Here is a 19,320-nt window from a genome sequence, read left to right as displayed (position 1 = left end):
GGCCATGCATGATTTGTACTGGTGTCGTCCTCATTCTGTGCACCTGGGTCCCTAAGGGAGATGAACGGGTTGCTATTTTTGTGGCTAATGGTGGCTTTAAAAAGGGCATCACTGTCGACTTGCGTAACTGGCACAACAAAACGAGTGCTTGTCACAGAGGATCAGTGAGATCCTGCCACCTACTGTTTCAAAACTCAAAAGGAGGCTCTGATCCTGTCAAATCCAGCCAAACCTCCAGAAAATATCTCCACTAGCAAGTCTCCAGATGCACAGAGCAAGAGATGCTGACAATTATCTGTTGTCAGACCAAACGTAGCGCTGAAAAAAAACGCCAGGGAGGAGGACGTCATTGATAGTGTGCTGAATCACATAAACAAACTCAACAGGATTTCATAAAAATGGCTAAAATCTTTCATGCACACTAAATTGAATCGTGTACTTGTGTCTACTTGCCTGGATAGAATTGATGAGATTTCATAACAAGTGTTTATAATCCTTAATAATAATTATTTTTATTTTTAACGATAGTTATGCTACATAAAGTTTCTTTCTTTTTGTTGGCAGTATTAAATATTTAACACCTCACCTAAATCAATAGATGTTGGATATTTTTGGGGAGCCTTTTTATCTTATAACTCCAAGGATGGATGCTTGAATGCAAATGCCAAAAATGCATGATTTGTTACAATTTGATATATGTGCTGGCAGAGGGACTGATCAGACTCTGCAGCATGCTTACTTTATATATAATTGGTCTCCAGGTTACCTGACAGCACGCAAGAACTCATCGGACCCTCTAACAGCAGCTAATGAGTCCTTTTTCAAGACAATGACTTTAGAAAAATGTGGCAATTGTGTCTTATATTGTGGGTCAACGATGAGCTGCAGTTTTCTGCAGAGCTGCAGGGAGAGTAGTACTCCTGAAACATTATTGAAGAAGCATTCTGGTACCACAGTCACACTGCATTGGCTTTTTTTTTTTTATTTGTGCACTTTAGGGCTATACTGAGGTCTAGACTCCTTTAACCTCTAGCTGTTTGAATCCAAGTTCACTTTTCAGTAAATCGTGCATGCTCAGGAAATACAGATACAAATGCATTCAAGTTCCCTAACTATTAACAAAAATGTATCATTTGTGTATCTCTTAGCTGTAGATCCTCAAATCATGACTGAATTCATGCCAACACTGTCCTTCCTTCTGGCTACTTTTGTTCCCCATGGCCCCTGTGTGTTGTAAATTAGCCACCGCTCCAAGTTCACTCCTGTGATGGACTACAATCACGCATCTAGTTTACTAATTTGTATTGAGGTTGTAGTCTTATCATGGCAGTGAGCTTGGAGTGGTGGCTACTCTACAACACACACAGGGACCATAGAGGACTAAAGTAGCGACCCTCCAGAAGGAAGGACAGTGTGCGCATCAATATAAATTAAAATCTATTTATATTTAAGATAACATATATTTTAAGCATATAATAAGCAACTTAAAAGTATTTCAAACTCCATTACTCTTTGCAGCTGTGTTACCTACTTATCTATATCACACCAAACTAGTTAATAATTTATGAAATTATTACCTAAATCACTGTGGTTTGCCATCGCACATATAATACAAATTTAGGTAAGTTTCTTTCTAAATGGTCATGGTAACCTGTAACTGTTTTCTTTTGATTTTCCCCACACATTAGATATTTTCTTTCTGCAAGCCTCCATTTCTACAGGTTAATTTGAAACAAATTGTCAAATGTTCATTTTAACACTTTGGTTTGAACTTTGTTTTCGTTATTCCCAGAGTGCTACATTTACTATGACAGATGCCAGCTTTCACCCAGGATATATAGGTGGTATTAGCCTTGCTCTGTCCCACACTCGCCCTATAACTCCCTCCTCTTAGCTTTAATATGTGACCAGATTATTTTTCTGTGGAAGTATAGCTTTGGCCCCAAGTGGCCCAAGAATAAAAAAAAAAAATGAGAGAAGGGTCAGTTACGAGGTTGATTTCTTTCAGTGTTTCCATGGCAACTGACCTAATGCAAACCCTGGAGAGTTTTGGAATGCTCCCTGGGTGATAAACCTACTGTCCGTACCATCAATCCCAAGCCTTTGAGAACCCCAGTGTGCTTCATTGTCAGAGAGCTGTTTTGATAAGCATCTTTGTCCCCTCTGTGTCAAGGTAGGACTCGGAGACCTCATTTGTGCTTTCGGAGCCCCTAGGAGCTGGTTGATAGTCCCGTTTTTGCCTGACACACATCGGAACACAACCTCTCGGGAAATAAATGAAGGGAGCTCAGACTTTTCCTCATGGATTAATTAGAAAGGAGGTGGGAGCAGAAATATAGGGCAGCAAAAGGATTTGGTGATACAGAAATAAACAGGGAAAACAAGGATTTCCCAAGCACAAACACAGCACAGAGAACAAAAAGAAGAAAAAAATAGATTTTCAGCGCCATGATTTATTCACCTGTGTGCTTTTTGGAGATACACTAGCGTAATATCAGACACATGATTTAGAAAACTGGTTCATTCAAAAGTAACGTCTTATATGATTTCTAAACGCATTGTTTGGTCTGATGTAGTTTTGATGGTATGCTAATGTTCCGTTTAATGTGTAGCGAAGATGTGCTCCTAATACGTGTAATGTAGGTTAGTAGTACCTGTTCGCTGCTTAAAAACAAATACCATGGCATGCTTTAAAAAAAAAAAATAACTAGGGGAAAGAAAAGTTGAGAAGTGGAGGTAGTTCTCATAGGGAGATGGTTATCTTTTTAATTTGCGCTAGACAACAGATGGGTAGAATCTGCTGAGTTGCTGTAGACTGTAAAAACTTTACCTTTCTTTTTTTAAATACATGCTTTTGTTGTAAGGATTTTTGTTTGTATATTGCCTTTTGTTTTCAGTAGTAGCAAGATTATTTAGACAAATCTTATTTTGTACAATTAGGACTTTACAGAAATATTTTTCCCCCCCAGAATGTTTTAAGTTCTATGCACAACTTGTGTTGATTGCCACAATGGTATTTGTCAAGTGCTCCTTGTTTTCTTGACACTTGACAGAGATTTGGAATACTTTTTGGAATAATTTATTTGTATAGCTAATAGTATACCTGTTCTTTAACACAATGGTCAATGTGTTTTGTGTTTATATCAATCTAACTAAATGTGATTAATATTTATGTACCTGTAAATTAGCATTCTGCTTTTTAAAAAACTCTCTTCTGTTGCAATTTTTTTTGTCTGCTAAAACTTTCTGTAAAGAGGAGCTACTGAAATTACTTTAACAAATCAATTATCATTTAAATCAAACATGTTACTAAAAGAGGTTCAATTTTATATGAACCGGTAAAACCAAAAGGTGCCTGCACATAACGCGGCCATCTACACAACTGCCTTTTTATCGAGGCAATCCCCAAACCTGAAAACATTGTTTGCGCTATTCTTATTAGGGTTGGTCACATTTCAGTAACGCTGCTTTGCCTGAGAATTAATAGACCAGAAATCAAACTTCTATTCTTCACGTGGATAGTCATCATCCCCCCAGCAATTAGTGGATGATTATGTGGGTCTACTGTCTACTAATGTTAGGAGGCATTATGGATCACCAATGCAAGTACTGTATTTCCTCCTTGTAGCAGGACCTCAAAAAATGCAGGGAGATCCTGTCTATATTACCCTGTGTGCCCTGTTATTCAGTAAAAGTAGGATCCTCAATGAGTCTGGATGCACTAGCATGAGGTCAAAAAAATAAGAGGTGGTAATCACACTGGTATGGAATTTGGGTTTCCCATTAAGAGAACCAGAACATTTAACTGTAAGGGATCACTTGTGACTGGAGCAATGTGCCAGGGAGGAGGTCGGGTCCATGGCAAACATCTGCTTGTACTAATGGCCATTATCCATTTTTCTGCCACCAGCATACCTCACATTACAATGTGGACACCTCAGGGACCTTAGAAAGAGGCAACTTAATTATATTCTGCAGTGCTCGAAAGTGAATTCATGAGGAGATTATGTAGCGTGGACCTAGTTCAGAATCTCCTTAGGCTCACAGTAATGATTTTGCAGACAACAAAGTATCCAAAGAGAAAGATCAGACACAAAAAATGTCAGGGGCTAAAAGAGGAAGTTCACACACTCTTGATACACCTGGAACCAACCCTTTGAAAAGCAGGGCATACTTTTGACCTACTCTGCCAAACATTTGATTCTTTGTGTATAGACCCAGAATGGGTAAATTGTAACGCAGTAATCTAGCAGCAACAATAATGACCCATAGGAGTACATAGGAGCCTTGTTGTGCTAGTGCAATATAACTTTAACACAAGTTCCACATAAGTTTTTTTTAAATTGATTTAATTGAAGAAATGTGTGAACCCTGGTTAAAAATTGTCAGTCTTTTGTGAAAACTACTGTAGAACTCGGCAACAAGTGTGAATTTTGGTTTTCTGATCATTTCTATTTTCCCAGCCATTAGTGGGCTGTACACTGACACATTTAGAAAAGCAATTGGTGCATCAGCTAAATACTTATTATTAATTACACTGCATGCTCACCAGGAGGCTGCTGTAATTGACACAGCCCCTAATATTGTAAGAAATGTTGAATGCATCTGTGCTTTGTGACAGATTTCCATGGATCAAAAAAAAACCCCCAAAGGAAGCCATGTTTTTGTTTTCCCTCCCAGTCTTTAAATGTCTTCCGCAAGACGTGTGTAGGCAAAGGTCTATTTGATAGTTTTATGTTATGCCACTTGATATGCAGAATATTAGCATTGTGGACAATATATTTTTCTAGGCTATAGGACAGCTAGTATGTAAATGCATTCAGTGCAGTAGCACATGCCAACAGAAAGCATTTGAAAAATGAGTATTGTGTAGACAGTGCAGCAAGGTCAATGCCTCACTAACGGGTACTAAATTATGTGACTCAAAAAAATTATACAAATTCCTGCCTTTGACATCTCAAGACACCGCCCAGGTTTCACCTTCGGTATTCACATAATTGGCTCTGATTCGTATCTCTGCCCCCTCCCTTCTAGGCCTTTATGGAAATAAGTAGTTGTCTGTCAAGGATCAAATGCTTTTGCAGACAAAAGTAGGTAGTGAGAACATTACAGGATACTATCATCTCCCCATGATACTTGTGCACAAAGCTCTCTCTCTGCCTCTTTTGGCCTGACATAGTTTCAGCCTGACAGAATCCAGCAGGCCTGCTTGTTTTAAACAAGAGCACATCCTATTATTTTTTTGTGTAGTGAAGTGGAAAATGAATGCTTATTACACTGCTATCCATTTGATTTCCTTCTTTTAAAGATAATCGTATCGGCATCAGTCAGTGCTAATGGATCAGGTTTAATTTGCTTGGTAGTTTAACAATGAAGGGTTAACTGGAGTCAGGAGAATGAACTCTTAGTGATTGGATTTGGAGAAATACACAAAAGTGTGCAATGTGCCTAAATCAGATTATATGATCTAACATTTAACCATGCACATTTTGCTTTAGATTTATATGCCACTGGACCACTAGAAAATAATAGACATAAAAAAATAAGATATTTGTAATGCATCCTGCCATACCAAATTCATAACTAAAATGATTAAATGTAAGTTATTTACTATACGGAGAAGACACCCCCGACATGCACACACACACTATTTCCTCATTGTGATCTCATTGCGGCAGGGTTCTGTCTCCTTCTATAGCTTCCTATTGTGTTCCATGTTTTGCTATACAGCATTATGTACATGTCAGTGGTAATATTTTATGTAGTAGTATTATCTATATTACTCAACCTTCTCAGTGTGTCATTTGTGCAGTGCCTCAGAATATTATGGGTCTGTATTCGTTTTGAATAATAATTATTTTTAAGAGCATGTGGCTATATTTGCTAAAGGAATACATTTTGGACTGATTTTTACAAAAGAGGTTTCTAACAGGGTTTTTTTGTCAGGTCAACAATTCACCTATGGCAAGTGAAACATTGGCTTATAAAAAGAGTGTGTGTGTGTCTCTTTCATTAGTATTTTCTATACCTAATACGGTTACCTAATTAGTGCAAATGACAACTGCTGATAAGTGGTAAAAATTTGTTTTAAATACGAATCCCATTAATTTTCGAGCTCGACATAATGCAAATAGGTAGACACCCATAATAAACATTAGTGCCTTCCTTGTTCTTGGAAGCAGCCATCACATTATCTCTGACACTGCCTTGTCACTAGAAGAAAATAAGGGATGTGTTAGGATGTCATAGGCACCTATGTGTTCATAAATAATTCAGTAGCCTTCCTTTGTGAAATGCGTGTCCAATGTGTGTCCATTCTTTTTCTTCACAAAGCTCTCTGAGACGAGATGTCTTAAAATCCACACATGCAAGTCTTATTGGATTGTGCATATTTAGGATTAGTTTTTGAAAATTATATTTCTATCCAATAATTTAGTTTAAGATCACTTATTGATTTATGAGTATTTTTTTTTCTTGCAATGGAAAAAGACTTCTGGCAGAATTGTATATTCCTTAGGAGTAAAGAGAAAGTCTTCAGAATTCTGCAGTTTGTCTGTAAAATATAAGTATTCCCAACATTTGAGTGTACATTTTTTATGTAAAAAAATATATTGCTCTAAATACATTACTGCTACAGACCTGATTTTGTCATCATTTTTATTATCATATCCATCATGCATCCATCTCTGCAATTAAGAGAGTTAGTAGGAGGTTCTATGGGAAGTACTCAACCAAAATGAACGCTATCAAGCTTTGTAATATAAATAATCTAAGGGTCAGATTACTTTAGCAGTGTGCTTCTGCTACAATTTTAAATTGATTATTTATCAAGTATGGTAAACCCCAGTTTAATTGCCTGAAAGAATTATGTCCACTCAGATTTCCATATAGTTAGTGCATGTATAATTTGTGTTAAGTTATATTAATTTTTTTCTATATTTTTCCATTATCTTACAACCATACCTCCTCACATGACACTTAAAGGTCAATTGCACTCCCCCTTTACTTATTAAAGTCGAATTGGAGTCAAATGTTCTCTTTTCCGGATTATCTTAAAAATAGCAAGATAACCTTTAGAAATGTTTAGTAATGGCAACTTAAAAACAGATAATGCAGGCTTTTTATTGTTTGCATACCATATTTTTATTTTCCTCACGGTAGCCATTTTCACTAAGGGTGGATGAATCCATCTCACTTTACTCCTGGAACTCTGGCTCTGCCTCCTGGAACATGTGACAGTGCACATTATCTGAGGGGGAAAAGATGCCTTTCCCTCGAAATTAAGAAAGATTATGCAATTTACAGATGAGGTTTCCCCGAAGGACACTGGTGCTGTAGCCTTCCCAGGATGCATCTGTGAGGCACTAGTGATGTAGCATCACTAGTGCCTCACTCAATCAAAAAGATGAAAAACACATTGTTAGAAAAAACAAAAAAGTTTGTTTAATAAATGCGAGATGATTTCATATTAGCAGAGTCTACAAAAAAAAAAATAGTATTTTCGCCTCAGTTCCATTACTGGGGACCATTGTCCCTGGGAAAAAAACATAATCGTGTATCTCCTCAGGTGATATATCCAGCAATAATGTGTAAAACACTTTTCCTAACCCCATTCAGTCCAAAACAGAAACATACTTTTTTGTCTGGGGTTTCTTTCTTTAAAAAAAAAATCACTTGCAAGTATTGGTAAGTACAAAGCTTCAAATATTTGTTTGTGTGTACCCTGGGCATTGGTTAGCAGTATATATTATTGCTTTGCCATTCAGGTGTACATTACGTAGGTTCCACTAGTTCTTTATACTAATGTTTGTATATACAATACCTCTACCTTTTTTTTAATTTTCCTTCCATCAGCCCAGGCTAACCATAATTTGTGCCTGTATAACTGCTGGAAAGTGTAATCTCCTATGGGGCATATTGGCCTATTCTTTGTACTATAAAAACTGTATGACATGTTTGGTATATGTAACTGAATCAAATCAATACTGCTGAATATGTTCTGAAAGAGAACAATGGGCAGAAAATGTACTTGTTTGCCTGTGCTGTATAGTAAATCTGCATGTTTTAACCACCACCAGTTTTCAACATAGACTTGTTTTATTTGCAATGCATTCGTTTCAACTGAGGCAGTTGTCAAGGATTTATATCTCTTGGCTAACATGCAACTAAAATGCCCATGTCGCCCTAGTCTATGACTTAAAAAATATTTGGTACCATTGCATTCCCATCAGATAATGGCAAAGCCAAATCTTTAAATATCTTTCTCCTAATGGTTGAAGAATTTAAATCATAAAGATATACTGTTCATGGTACAGATTTCCAAGTGAATAAAGTTGAATGTTTGTGCTTTGGAGCCGAATGCTGCATTTCAGATACTAATCTACTGTGTCGCTAACAAGTGTGTATCATTTGAACCTTGCAGAGGAAGGAATCAATCACGAGTGCAAGCTGTGCAACCAGATGTTTGACTCTCCGGCAAAGCTTTTGTGTCACCTGATTGAACACAGCTTTGAAGGAATGGGAGGAACATTCAAATGCCCTGTTTGTTTTACAGGTAAGTCCACAATTTTATTGTGCCAGGCCTGAATCATAATTAAATGGTTGATGATCTGACTTTATTGCTAGCTGGAACGGTATCTTCAGGATCATTTAATTAGATACATGAATTGCTAACAAATTAACTTTTAATGAGCAGGCAAATGCATGGAATTATTTTCCAAGTGTTTAACTTGCCAGCTTATTATCACCGGCACCTAGGACTTTGTAGTGTTAATGCATCATACAATATCCCTGTTAACACTTTTAACCCTGAAGGAGGTTACACCTCTGTGACGTGACCCCTTTTCTTTTGACAAATTAAATTTACTGTCCTGTTCTACATGGGTATAGTTAGTAATAATGAACCTTTCTACCACTCTTTTATGGTATGTTTGGAATGTTTCCATCAAGGCATATTTATTGGTGGTAGTTGGGTATTTGACCTGAACTAAGCATTACTTGTGTCGAACTTGAACACTTGTGGGGTCTGTTTTTTAAAAACTATTGCATAGCTATTCATGCAACAAAACTGCATGTATGTTTGTTGTGTGCAAATTAATAAGCTGTTGTGAGAATGGGGCAAAATAAAACATTCTTAAAGTTATTACCGCATTATGGCCACTGTATGGAGCTGAGATCATAGGAAATAAATACCTCTTGGTAACAAGATACAATGTAATAATTCTAGAGAATGCTGAAGGGAATTAGCATACAATTGCCATTTTTGCTAGTAGCAATGGTTTCATGTATCTTGTTACTAAGATGTGTTTATTTCCTATGTTTCTCGGCCATTTGACCAGAAGAGAAAATAGCATTAAGAACATACAATTTTACCCCATTCTCACAACTGCTGTTTCACTAACTATGCATTTTGTTTTTTTTTATAAATCGATACTATAATATGAACCTTGTATAGTTATTGAAAAGGGGAGCTAAACCCTATTTAGCCATCTTGATTGTCTTTGTCGGGATGACGTTTGAATGGGAGTTCATTCATTCCAGGAAATGCTGAAACTGCACACTAAGCTAGTCATTTCTAATACTTATTGGGGTAAATTGGTGATCGATTTTGACTATAGTAATGAAAAATATCGAAGGAGCAGGATAAAAAAATGTTCGCAAACAAACAAATTTCTAACAGTGAATGGGGTTTTTGTTCGGAGAACCATCCATTCCAAAGTCGAATGTTAAAATCAAATGAAACTTCAAATGGCATTTGGTGGTTTTTGATGCCATTATCAAATGTTCTGATGAGATTTTTAATATGAATGTTTGATTGAAAATCTACTGGTATATGCACATTTTAAGAATATCATTCTACGCCCGATCTATCTTATATTTAGATCATTTGTAAATCTGATAGATTAAACCATTTATTTGCACTTCTCATTTGCAGCACTAAGAAATCAAGAAGATAATTGTCAACAAGCAGTTACATTAGCAACCGATTTAGTTTGGATAGATCAGTATACAAAAATGTAACAAATAGGTTATCCCACTTTGGCTTCAAAAGTGGAAATACACTTTAAGGAGGTAATTCACCATAATAAAGCCTATCTCTGCTGTGTTTTACTAAAAATAAAAATGTCAAGCAACTTAATCAACTACAGCTTTTTATTCAAACTTGAGAAACATTTTTTTCAGTCTATGCATAATGAAAGAATCTCACCCTTTACAGTAAGGAACATGCCTTCAACCAACACTGCAAGTGTTACTTCCAGCTGATTTGTTAAGTGATCAATTCTTATCTCGTACAATAGCTAGGTATTACTCAAAATTTACAGATTGTGTACATCACCAATAAAATCAGGCAGTGTTTGGCCAGTTGCGTTAAACTCTTCTACTTATAGTTGGCCAGTGTTTAAATTGATATGCTGCATGTGGTTAAGTTATGCAGCATTTACCTATATGTAAAGGCCCACAAAAGACCTATAAAAACCCACATTTAAAGACTGAAACTGTCACATGTTGGCTCAATAGATCGGGAAGTGAGCAAACACATGCCATCGCTTGCTCACTTCTCGATCATTCCCCCCTCCCTGCTCCGATCCTCTAGCGCTGACTAGGAGGGGGGTGCCTCTAGATAGACAGAGCCCATTGTCACTCACGCAGCTGGGTGGATCTCGACAGTAATGTCGGGATCCATCCTGGCTGCGGCGGTCTCCGTATACCGCAAGCTGTAGCATGTTTTTAACATGTTTTATGGTCTTGGTTTCTCCTGTAATAATTTGACTATATTGTGAAGTCACCCACAATCATTCTTAGGATGTTTTTGTATTGGTAGGACACATTTAAAAGAGAAGTAAAGCCAAACATTTAAAAAAATGCTTTATCAACTGACCATGGGGAACCACGCTGCAATTGAGGAGAGAAGATTAGACTGAGAGGTGACCGATCAGTGGTTGCATGAATGGTCAGGTGTCACTGGTGGAGTTTTTGTGTAACAGCTGCAGCACTTCTCTTTTAAATTCTTGCATAATCTACATAATTCTTTTTTAACTGACATTATCATATCCACAAGATAACTTTCTCACAGCCTCCAGCATTCTTTAGGTGTCCATGGTTACGGACACCTGTACTGACAATAGAGATCAGTGAACGGGGATTTATCAAATAGGGTGTAGTGAGGTATAGTGCCTCATAGGCTTTGAATACCTGTGCCTCTGACATGTTAGTAGAAGTTTTTAGCACATTATTCCTTAGCTTAGGAAATTCTCTAATGACCCCATCTGTGAGTTTTTTGTTTCATTAGACATGATGAGCTCATTACACCACAAATTAAGATATTTTGAGTTTTCAACTAGAGCAAGGCCTCATTCACACGAGAAACGGCCGGCACGAACAACCCGGTCCGTGCGGGTGTCCGTACGCTGACCGGATGGAGCCTGTCTGCGTCCGGGCCGGGACACCTGCACCCGTATGGACCTGCATTTGGGGTCAGCATAGGGTGGCGTATGGCTGCGTAGTCCCATAGAGAAAGACAGAGGCTATGTACTAATCACATGCAGCACCTGTCCTTCCTGGGAGCTGCCAGATACGGCCGTTTCTCGTGTGGTTGAGGGCCGAAGGAAAACCATGGATAGCGCAGAGGTATCCCTGAGAAGGAGGGTAGGGAGACATTACTGTTATTTACAAGTCATTTGGTCCCTTTGTGGCTGGACGTACAGTGTACGTCTCCCGTCACGAAGGGGTTAAAGAACCGCTGGCAATAATCATGCAACAATGTATTCATGGGTACTGCCTTTCTTCCTCTTTCAGGAATGATGAACACTAATAAGTGCGTATAGCCACCTCCTTCCCGGTCACATGATGTCTTCAGGCCCCGTTCACACCAGGGTGGTTCGACAGTGTGATCCGTAACCCCCCCCCCACAGACACACACCCGCATTGCTCCCTGACCCTTTTTTGCCATGCTGATCAGTGCGGTTTCCATACCGCTTTCAATGGAATTGCGCTGATCAGTATGGTTTTGGGCATTTTTTATTGCGTTTCAGTGCTAAAAGTAATCTAAAAACTCCCCTAACCTCCCTTTTGAAATTGGCGCCTGTAACCGTGCTGATCCGCAGCCACCCTGAATGGACTCTTAGAGAGAGGTGGTTTTGACCGGCATTAAGATAACTGCACTTCTGCTCCCTTTTGTGAAATATTTGCATTCTACACTTAGAATGTGGGGTAGCTCCACTCAAAGTCCTATATGGACTTAAAATAAATCAAGTAATAGATGCTACATACATACATTTGTTACCAAAGTTTTAAAATTGCTGGGTAGAAAACCAATTCTCAGCATTTTAATGCTTGAAGGATGGGTAGGTTTATTTGTTGAGGCTAATTTACTGAAGGATTTGGGAATTTTGACACAATAAATTGTATGAGGATTCAATTACCCAATCATTTGATACGTTTGCTTAATGTATACTCATTTCAGCTGCACATAATTTGATAATTGGATAAAGTGCCTATTCACACAATTTATTGTATGAACATTTCCATATCATTTAAAAAATTGTTTTGTAAATCAGCCTCAGTCTGTTTGAGTTTCCTTTATCAGACACAAATAACTTGGAACATTATGGAAACACTAAGGCCTTGTTCACACACAGCGCGTTACAGAACGGAGCAAAACTGCGTCCAATGTATTCCAATGGTATTTTTAGCTCCAAATCACATTGCAGCGTTCCGTTCCAGAGCAGGTAAAAAACTACAGCAGGCCCTATCTTACCTGCTCTGGAACGCATGCAAACGCATCAAAAACGCATGCAAATACCCTGGAACGCACTGAAAGCCCATTTTAAACGGAAAAAATAACTTTTTTTTAAAACCAAAAACGGCCCGGAACACATCAAAAACGCGGCAAAAATGCTGCACAACCCACTGCACTGTGTGTGCAGAAACTCAAGCAGATCTGCTCTGCATTTGGTGTGAACAAGGCCTAATGCTTTGAGCACTGACTATTTTCAGACTTTATTTTTACTAAATGTTATTCATTTATACTGCTGTACTAGATATTATGTCTAATCCTCACTTTTCTGTTTAGTTTTTGTTCAGGCAAATAAGCTACAACAGCATATATTTGCAGTCCATGGGCAAGAGGATAAAATCTATGACTGTTCCCAATGCCCGCAGAAGTTCTTCTTTCAGACGGAGCTTCAGGTAAAACTTTAATAATTGTGAACTTTTTTTGAGAATTTTATTGTGTGCCTATCCCAATCTATTTTCTAAATAAGAAGTAAGTTGGAAATGTATTTGTATTTGTTTTTGTATTTATTAGTCCCACTGTTATATTTAGTAGATGTGACTGCAGGAGATTTTTGGGGACAGTGAGGATTGTTAAAGGATATGTAATATATGTAACCCTGAAAATTAAGTTCCCTTATTTGCTCCCATATGAATTATCTGCCATTGCTGACTGTTATTAGTTAGCTTTGTTCCCAGCTATCTCTGGACTGCAAAATATCTTTCCAAATATTCTGGAGAAAAGGTATTCCATAGTTCCAAGCCAATTCCTGTCCTAGGGTAACAATGCTGCTGCTTTTATACTGAATATACAGTATTATGAGTTAGTGTCACCCTAAGGCAAGAAGTGTGTTACTGACAGGATAACCAGGTGTGAGGAAAGAAAACTAATGCACCACCACCACATCTAGAAGTTGGTAAGCTGCAGTATATTACAGTTCTGTTCTTGGTATTAGATTTGAAAGAAATGTGTGGTAAGTACGGTAGAAATAATATATCTTTATAACTACTATTTTAAACAAGTAGCTGATACTTCAAAAACCCGCTGTGTCCTGTAAATGCCATTGCCATTTATCGTGGGTACAAACACATGTAGTGTGTGTATCCTTTGAGGTGTTTAGCCTGAAAACCGTTCTGCAATTTTTGTCACTTACTTACATTTGTTATACTTATATACTTTCCTACAACTGTATGGAGTGGCTCTTCGGTTTACAAAAATTAAAAAGGCAAACTAACTCACAACAGCCTCCTCACCCTATAGTCCCTGCTGCACTTAGCTGCAAGTATACCATTCATGACAGCTGGTTTAGTGCTCCTGTCCCTTGAAAATTCATTACACAGTCCCAGAGGCTGCATAGCAACATAATGCTTGCAATGGCGAGTGGCCATTGGTCACCACGTGATCGTGCTAACCAGTAAAGTAAGAATCTCTTCTGAGCCTCCTTTTTGTAACAATTTTTTAATATTGTTTATAACTAGGGAAAAAAATGGTGTAGGAAATGTTTACAGAAAATACATTACAATGCAGATCTAAGCAACAGTAAAATAAATGATGTTTACAAGTGAAAGCATACTTGAGTGGAGCCCACCTGATATTGATACTGTGCATAGTTCAAATAACTGGAGGATAAAGTCCAATCTGATGTTGCAAGCAGTCACAGTCGGTAATGTTTAGTCGATTCTATGGTAAAATAGGACCTGCAGCTGCCAAATGCAGCAGTTTTTTTTCTTTCTGGTCTCTAGAAACTGTGTCACAGAGCCAACGCCACCCAATCAAAGGGTCCAAGGGATATGGTGAAAAAAATATGCTGGGTACACACATAATTGCATCTGACAAGGTTTCACAATCCCACTACCAACATATGTTTAATAGAATGACATTAGGACTTGCTAGATACCTAATATGATATAGATCTTGTGTATATTTCTCTTAGGAGGTCTTATGTGTCTTAACCTTCTGGACCTTGTGTGTTTGGAGTCTTAATTGCTTGGTATCTTCTTATATGTTTGGTGTAACAAATAACAGCAGGAATTATGGCTCTGGCAGTTTTGGGGGTTTTTTTAGGTCAAAATTCCCAGGCACACAGATGTGTATTTCTGAGCTGCCCAAACTATTTGCTACTTGGCCATTCATTTAGGGCCTCGTCAGTAGTCCTTTTGAAGACCCTACTAAGTAAGGATTATGATGCTTATGCATTTTTAACTTTGTCTTTGTGCTTGCGTGGGTTTCCTCCCACACTCCAAAGTCCTGCTGGAAGGTTAATTGGCTCCTGTCTTAATTGGCCCTCGTATATATACATGTGAGATAGTGACCTTAGATTGTAAGCTCCTTAAGGGGAAGGGATTGATATCAATGTGCGACTATGTTAAGTGCTGCTTAAATTGTCGGTGCTATATAAACCTGTAATAAATAAAAAAATATCTGTAAATATTCTTACAGCTCTTTATATAAGCTCCATTTAGTGTATGTTGATCCTTTCAGTAGTCAAACCAAAAACTGCAGTTAGAGAAACAGCACCCCCATATGAATATATTTCTCTGTTGCCTTGGTTTTAACGGTAGACTTTGAGAGAAGTATGTTACGTTGATGTTTATCCAACAACATTTGCATCCTTCCTACAAGGCCAGTGATGCATATGAACACATATCCCATTACTGCTCGCATAAATGACCTCAAGCATTCTAAAAAGTCAGTGCATCAGAACTCACCACATTTCCACTGTACAGCTTAACTGTGCCTGGTTTCCACATTTTAATCTTTGATTTCTTTTTATTGTAAAGTCAATTATTTGTGTACAGTATAAGTTTCAGGGTTATTAAAATTAATATCTGATCCCATTATTTTAAAATATCTGCCAGGTTTTCCATCCTTTGCACAGTAATGCTTCCCTGGGGTCTGTTTTAAAGCCTTTTTTGTTTTTCAGTTGACATCTGTACAGCAGGTACAGTTTTAAGAATTAGATCAAGTCAGTGTAAATCATTTGTGCATCAGTCCAATACAGATAAGGTGCATTGATTGCTCCCAGAGCAAAAAGTGTCTCTGTTCACCTCACATGTTTCTCCTCTTATTTGGTACTAATCCATATGAGTGAGTCCTGTGTTAGCTATTCTCGCAGGAGATTTGGCACTCTGCTGCATTCACTCATCCAGAAGCAGCTTTCAACATTGAAACATCATTTTTAACACAAATCATTAATATTCTCAGTAAATTGAACCTATTTCTTGTCTACATACATGAGGTCATCAAATAATACAACCAAATGAGACTCAAACATCGTGTTCTCAGCATAGAATATGATACCCTAAAACACTAGGTAGTAACGCTGCATCACAGTGCAAACCACTAAGGCTTCATTCTCACCTCGGTGACAGCATTCCAGTGCAGATTGCGTGCTTTTTATGGCGTGTATATAAGTTGCACATTTTTTTTGTGAGCAGATTTTGACATATTAATTTAATTGGGAAATGCGCGTAAAATGTGTGCAAAATAGTTGTTGAGCGTTTACAAGTGTTTTTCCTATTAAGTCCATAGAGACAAATCGCACTGATCTGCCATAAAAAAAAGCTCATGTACTTTTTCCAGTGACAGGCACACATAAATGGGGTGCGTATTTGTGGACAGGGGCCATAGGAATACATAGTATATTTTGTGCTGCGCTTTACAGCGCCCACAAATACGCACGTCTAAACGCCATGGTGTAAATGGGAAAGGGGCACTAAACTCACTGCTCCTGCCTGCTATTGGTTACCACTTACTGATGTTAGTTTGCACTTTATAGAAAGTTGTTAATAATCTGGTTGCTATCGATTATCACTTCTGATTCATAATGTGCTTGAACATCGTTTTTTTGCAGTTTATATATCTATCTTTAAACATAATTTTTGTTTTTTAATATCACTCATATGAGTTATTGCTCATTTTTACACATTTATTTTTAGTTAGTACTTTTAGCTCTGTGCATATTTATTGATTATGTAAAATCTTGTTTCGGTACTATAATTTAATTTAGAATTATTTTAAATGACTGACTTCTCACCCGTGTTAATAAGCATCTGGCTGGATGGCAGCTGAATTATTATGATGGTTGATGTTTATCGAATATACCATGTTAATTGAGGGTGAATCTCTTTCCCTGTATACTTTGCAGGACAAAAAAAAATATCTATTTACCAACAGGCAGGAAGCGGAGATGCATGTACGCACTCTGGAGTCGGTGTGGCTTTTCAGAGCGGAGTCCGACAAGTAAAACACTAGGTTTTCTTACAGCCTATTTGTTGATGTAGATTCTGTAGTTCTATTAAATTAGATGAATGGCCACCTTACTTTTTTTGTGTGACAAGACCACAGAGCTTGCAATAGAAATGCAGAAAACAGCATTTCTGGAAAGTGCGAGACATAAACTCTACGTGTTGAATCTTTTCCAGTGTGTAATATGCTGGGACACTTGTCTGACATTATGCCAGTAGTTTGCATTGTAACAAACACAATGGCATTTGATACATGGTAAAAGCTGTGCACTAATTAGGTCAAATGTGGCATAAAATCGTACCCACTTCATGAAGAACAATACATTAACTTGAATTTGCTAATGCTGCTTTCAAAGGGAAGAACTTTCCCTAACTCAGATTAAAGATAAGAGATCTGCCTTGCCATCCCACTCGAACGCTCAGAATGACCACTGAACATTTATGTGGGACATTTTCTGCATTAAGGTAAAAAACGCCCAGTACCTATTTGACTCCCCTGCCCCCCCCCCCCCCCCCTTCTTCACCACTCGGGACCACAAAAGCCCCCCCCCCCCCCCCCCCCCCCACTTGTCAACACTGCTGGTCCCCAAAGCGATCCTCCATCCCGAACTTCCTGGTTGAGGGGGAGGATACTGAGGGTAGAGGAGCCAACTGTTGGGCGGATTGGAGGGGTGTGGCCTGCTACAGGGCTTTGTGTGACTGGACGCACACAGCTACTGCAGGCATGGCTGGGAACGTGCGTGCGTGCAGGGGGTGGGGTGGAGAGTGATGCGGGGACCCGCTAGAAAACGAGGATTTGAGAATTTAAAAAAAAACAAAGATCTGCAATAAAGACAGCCTCCCACTGATAAAAAACTAAAGCTTTACTATTACTTCAAGTTGGCCATTTGCACAACTCCATGCTCACATTTCAAAAATCCTCCAGCATACTGGATGGTTGCCACAAATACAGGTGTTGGTTCACAGCTATTTGTATACCTTATTTATTACTGAATAGCTACTGAATCTTAGACTTTGCTTTGAGTACAATCTTTCAATCCCTACCATTCCTTTTTTTCCATCTGCCACTCTGTAATGTTGCATTACTGTGAAAATCATGTCAAACACTGCTGGTTCAAGTCATTAACCGTTATTAACAGTGTCTTTTTTTAGCAACCTTATATTGGTCTGTGTAGATTATTCAGTGTTTCTCGTGATGCCCGTGTTGTAGTCTTCGTTTTTTATGCCAGTCAAATAGCTAAGATGTGTTATATTTGATTCAGACAGTATTTTGCTTTTCTACAAAAACACAATAACAAATTGAAGTGCTGGGTTTCTTCTGGTTCAAAGCCAGTGAAATCCTGTCTCTGCCTCTGTTTTCAACTTGGTAAATACCATAAACCAGTGTCCTGATTATAGTCTTAATGGCCAACTGTTTTACCCAATTAGCATTCTTAATTACACGTTTCCTAATTTCATAAGAGCTACGCATAGCAATTCAGTGCAAATATCAGCTTTCAGTGAGCTGGAAATTCAAATTTTTAACTGTGATTTATGTTGTTTGTATTGTGGTTTAATATGACCGCAGTACTGAGGAAAAGCTTGATGTACGCCAGTGCATTTTTATGCATCCTTTTTTTTTTGCCCAGAGGCTTTGCTAGTATTTGTTTACTTTCTGCTTATACAAAAATATTCAGAGTTTGAATGGATATAATCACCTTAAATCAAGAGTATTTCAAACAATCACTTATTTTAAGAGGAGATGATTTTGTAAAGTGTAGTTCCACTTTTTCAGCCATATTGGTATAACACACATTGTATATTTGTTTTATGTTCCCATTTACATTGCAAAAAAACATTGTTGCTTACATCTTTAAGTGCTTTAGGGTCCGCTCACACTTATTGTGGCGACTTGCATTGTACCACACCAGATCAATGCAGGTCAACGCAAGGACACATAAAAAACAATTGTTTAATAAGTTTCACATTCACATCACAATGCGGGTGTGATGAGAGGGGCAATAAAATGCAAACGTGCCGCATTTTATCGCAGTTCACTGTATGCCACTACAGATCGCCATTCCGCAGTGCACATCGCTGCTGTGCACTGACCTGAAAGGGTGTACACATTGCACATACCACATAAAGTTAAATAAATAATGTAAACAGTGACAGTTCCGCTAATGTTTGATACAAAGCACACTGTCGGAGCTGCCACAAGCACTAGCCCATCAGCTAAAATGGAGCATTCTAATGGATTGACTAGTGTGAATGGGCCCTTATACCTGCTTAAAAATCCTCCCTAGCCTATCCCTTAAGTAA

The 19,320-nt window shown here is 38.1% G+C and overlaps 1 protein-coding gene across 2 annotated transcripts in view; it reads left to right on the top strand.

The window, feature by feature from the left end:
* Positions 1-19,320, top strand: part of ZNF423 (zinc finger protein 423) — a 246,657-nt gene that overhangs the window by 208,377 nt on the left and 18,960 nt on the right. For both annotated transcript variants that reach the window (XM_018565746.1, XM_018565745.1), the window contains exons 6-7: positions 8,423-8,554; positions 13,073-13,188. In XM_018565746.1, the coding sequence (XP_018421248.1) occupies positions 8,423-8,554; positions 13,073-13,188 (248 nt within the window). The remainder of the gene's footprint in view (positions 1-8,422; positions 8,555-13,072; positions 13,189-19,320) is intronic.

Source organism: Nanorana parkeri, unplaced genomic scaffold (assembly GCF_000935625.1).
Source record: "Nanorana parkeri isolate BGI_ZX_2015 unplaced genomic scaffold, ASM93562v1 scaffold883, whole genome shotgun sequence".
NCBI classification, from domain to species: domain Eukaryota; kingdom Metazoa; phylum Chordata; class Amphibia; order Anura; family Dicroglossidae; genus Nanorana; species Nanorana parkeri.
Note: the sequence above shows the minus strand (reverse complement) of the source record. Positions and strands in the feature narration are given on the sequence as shown.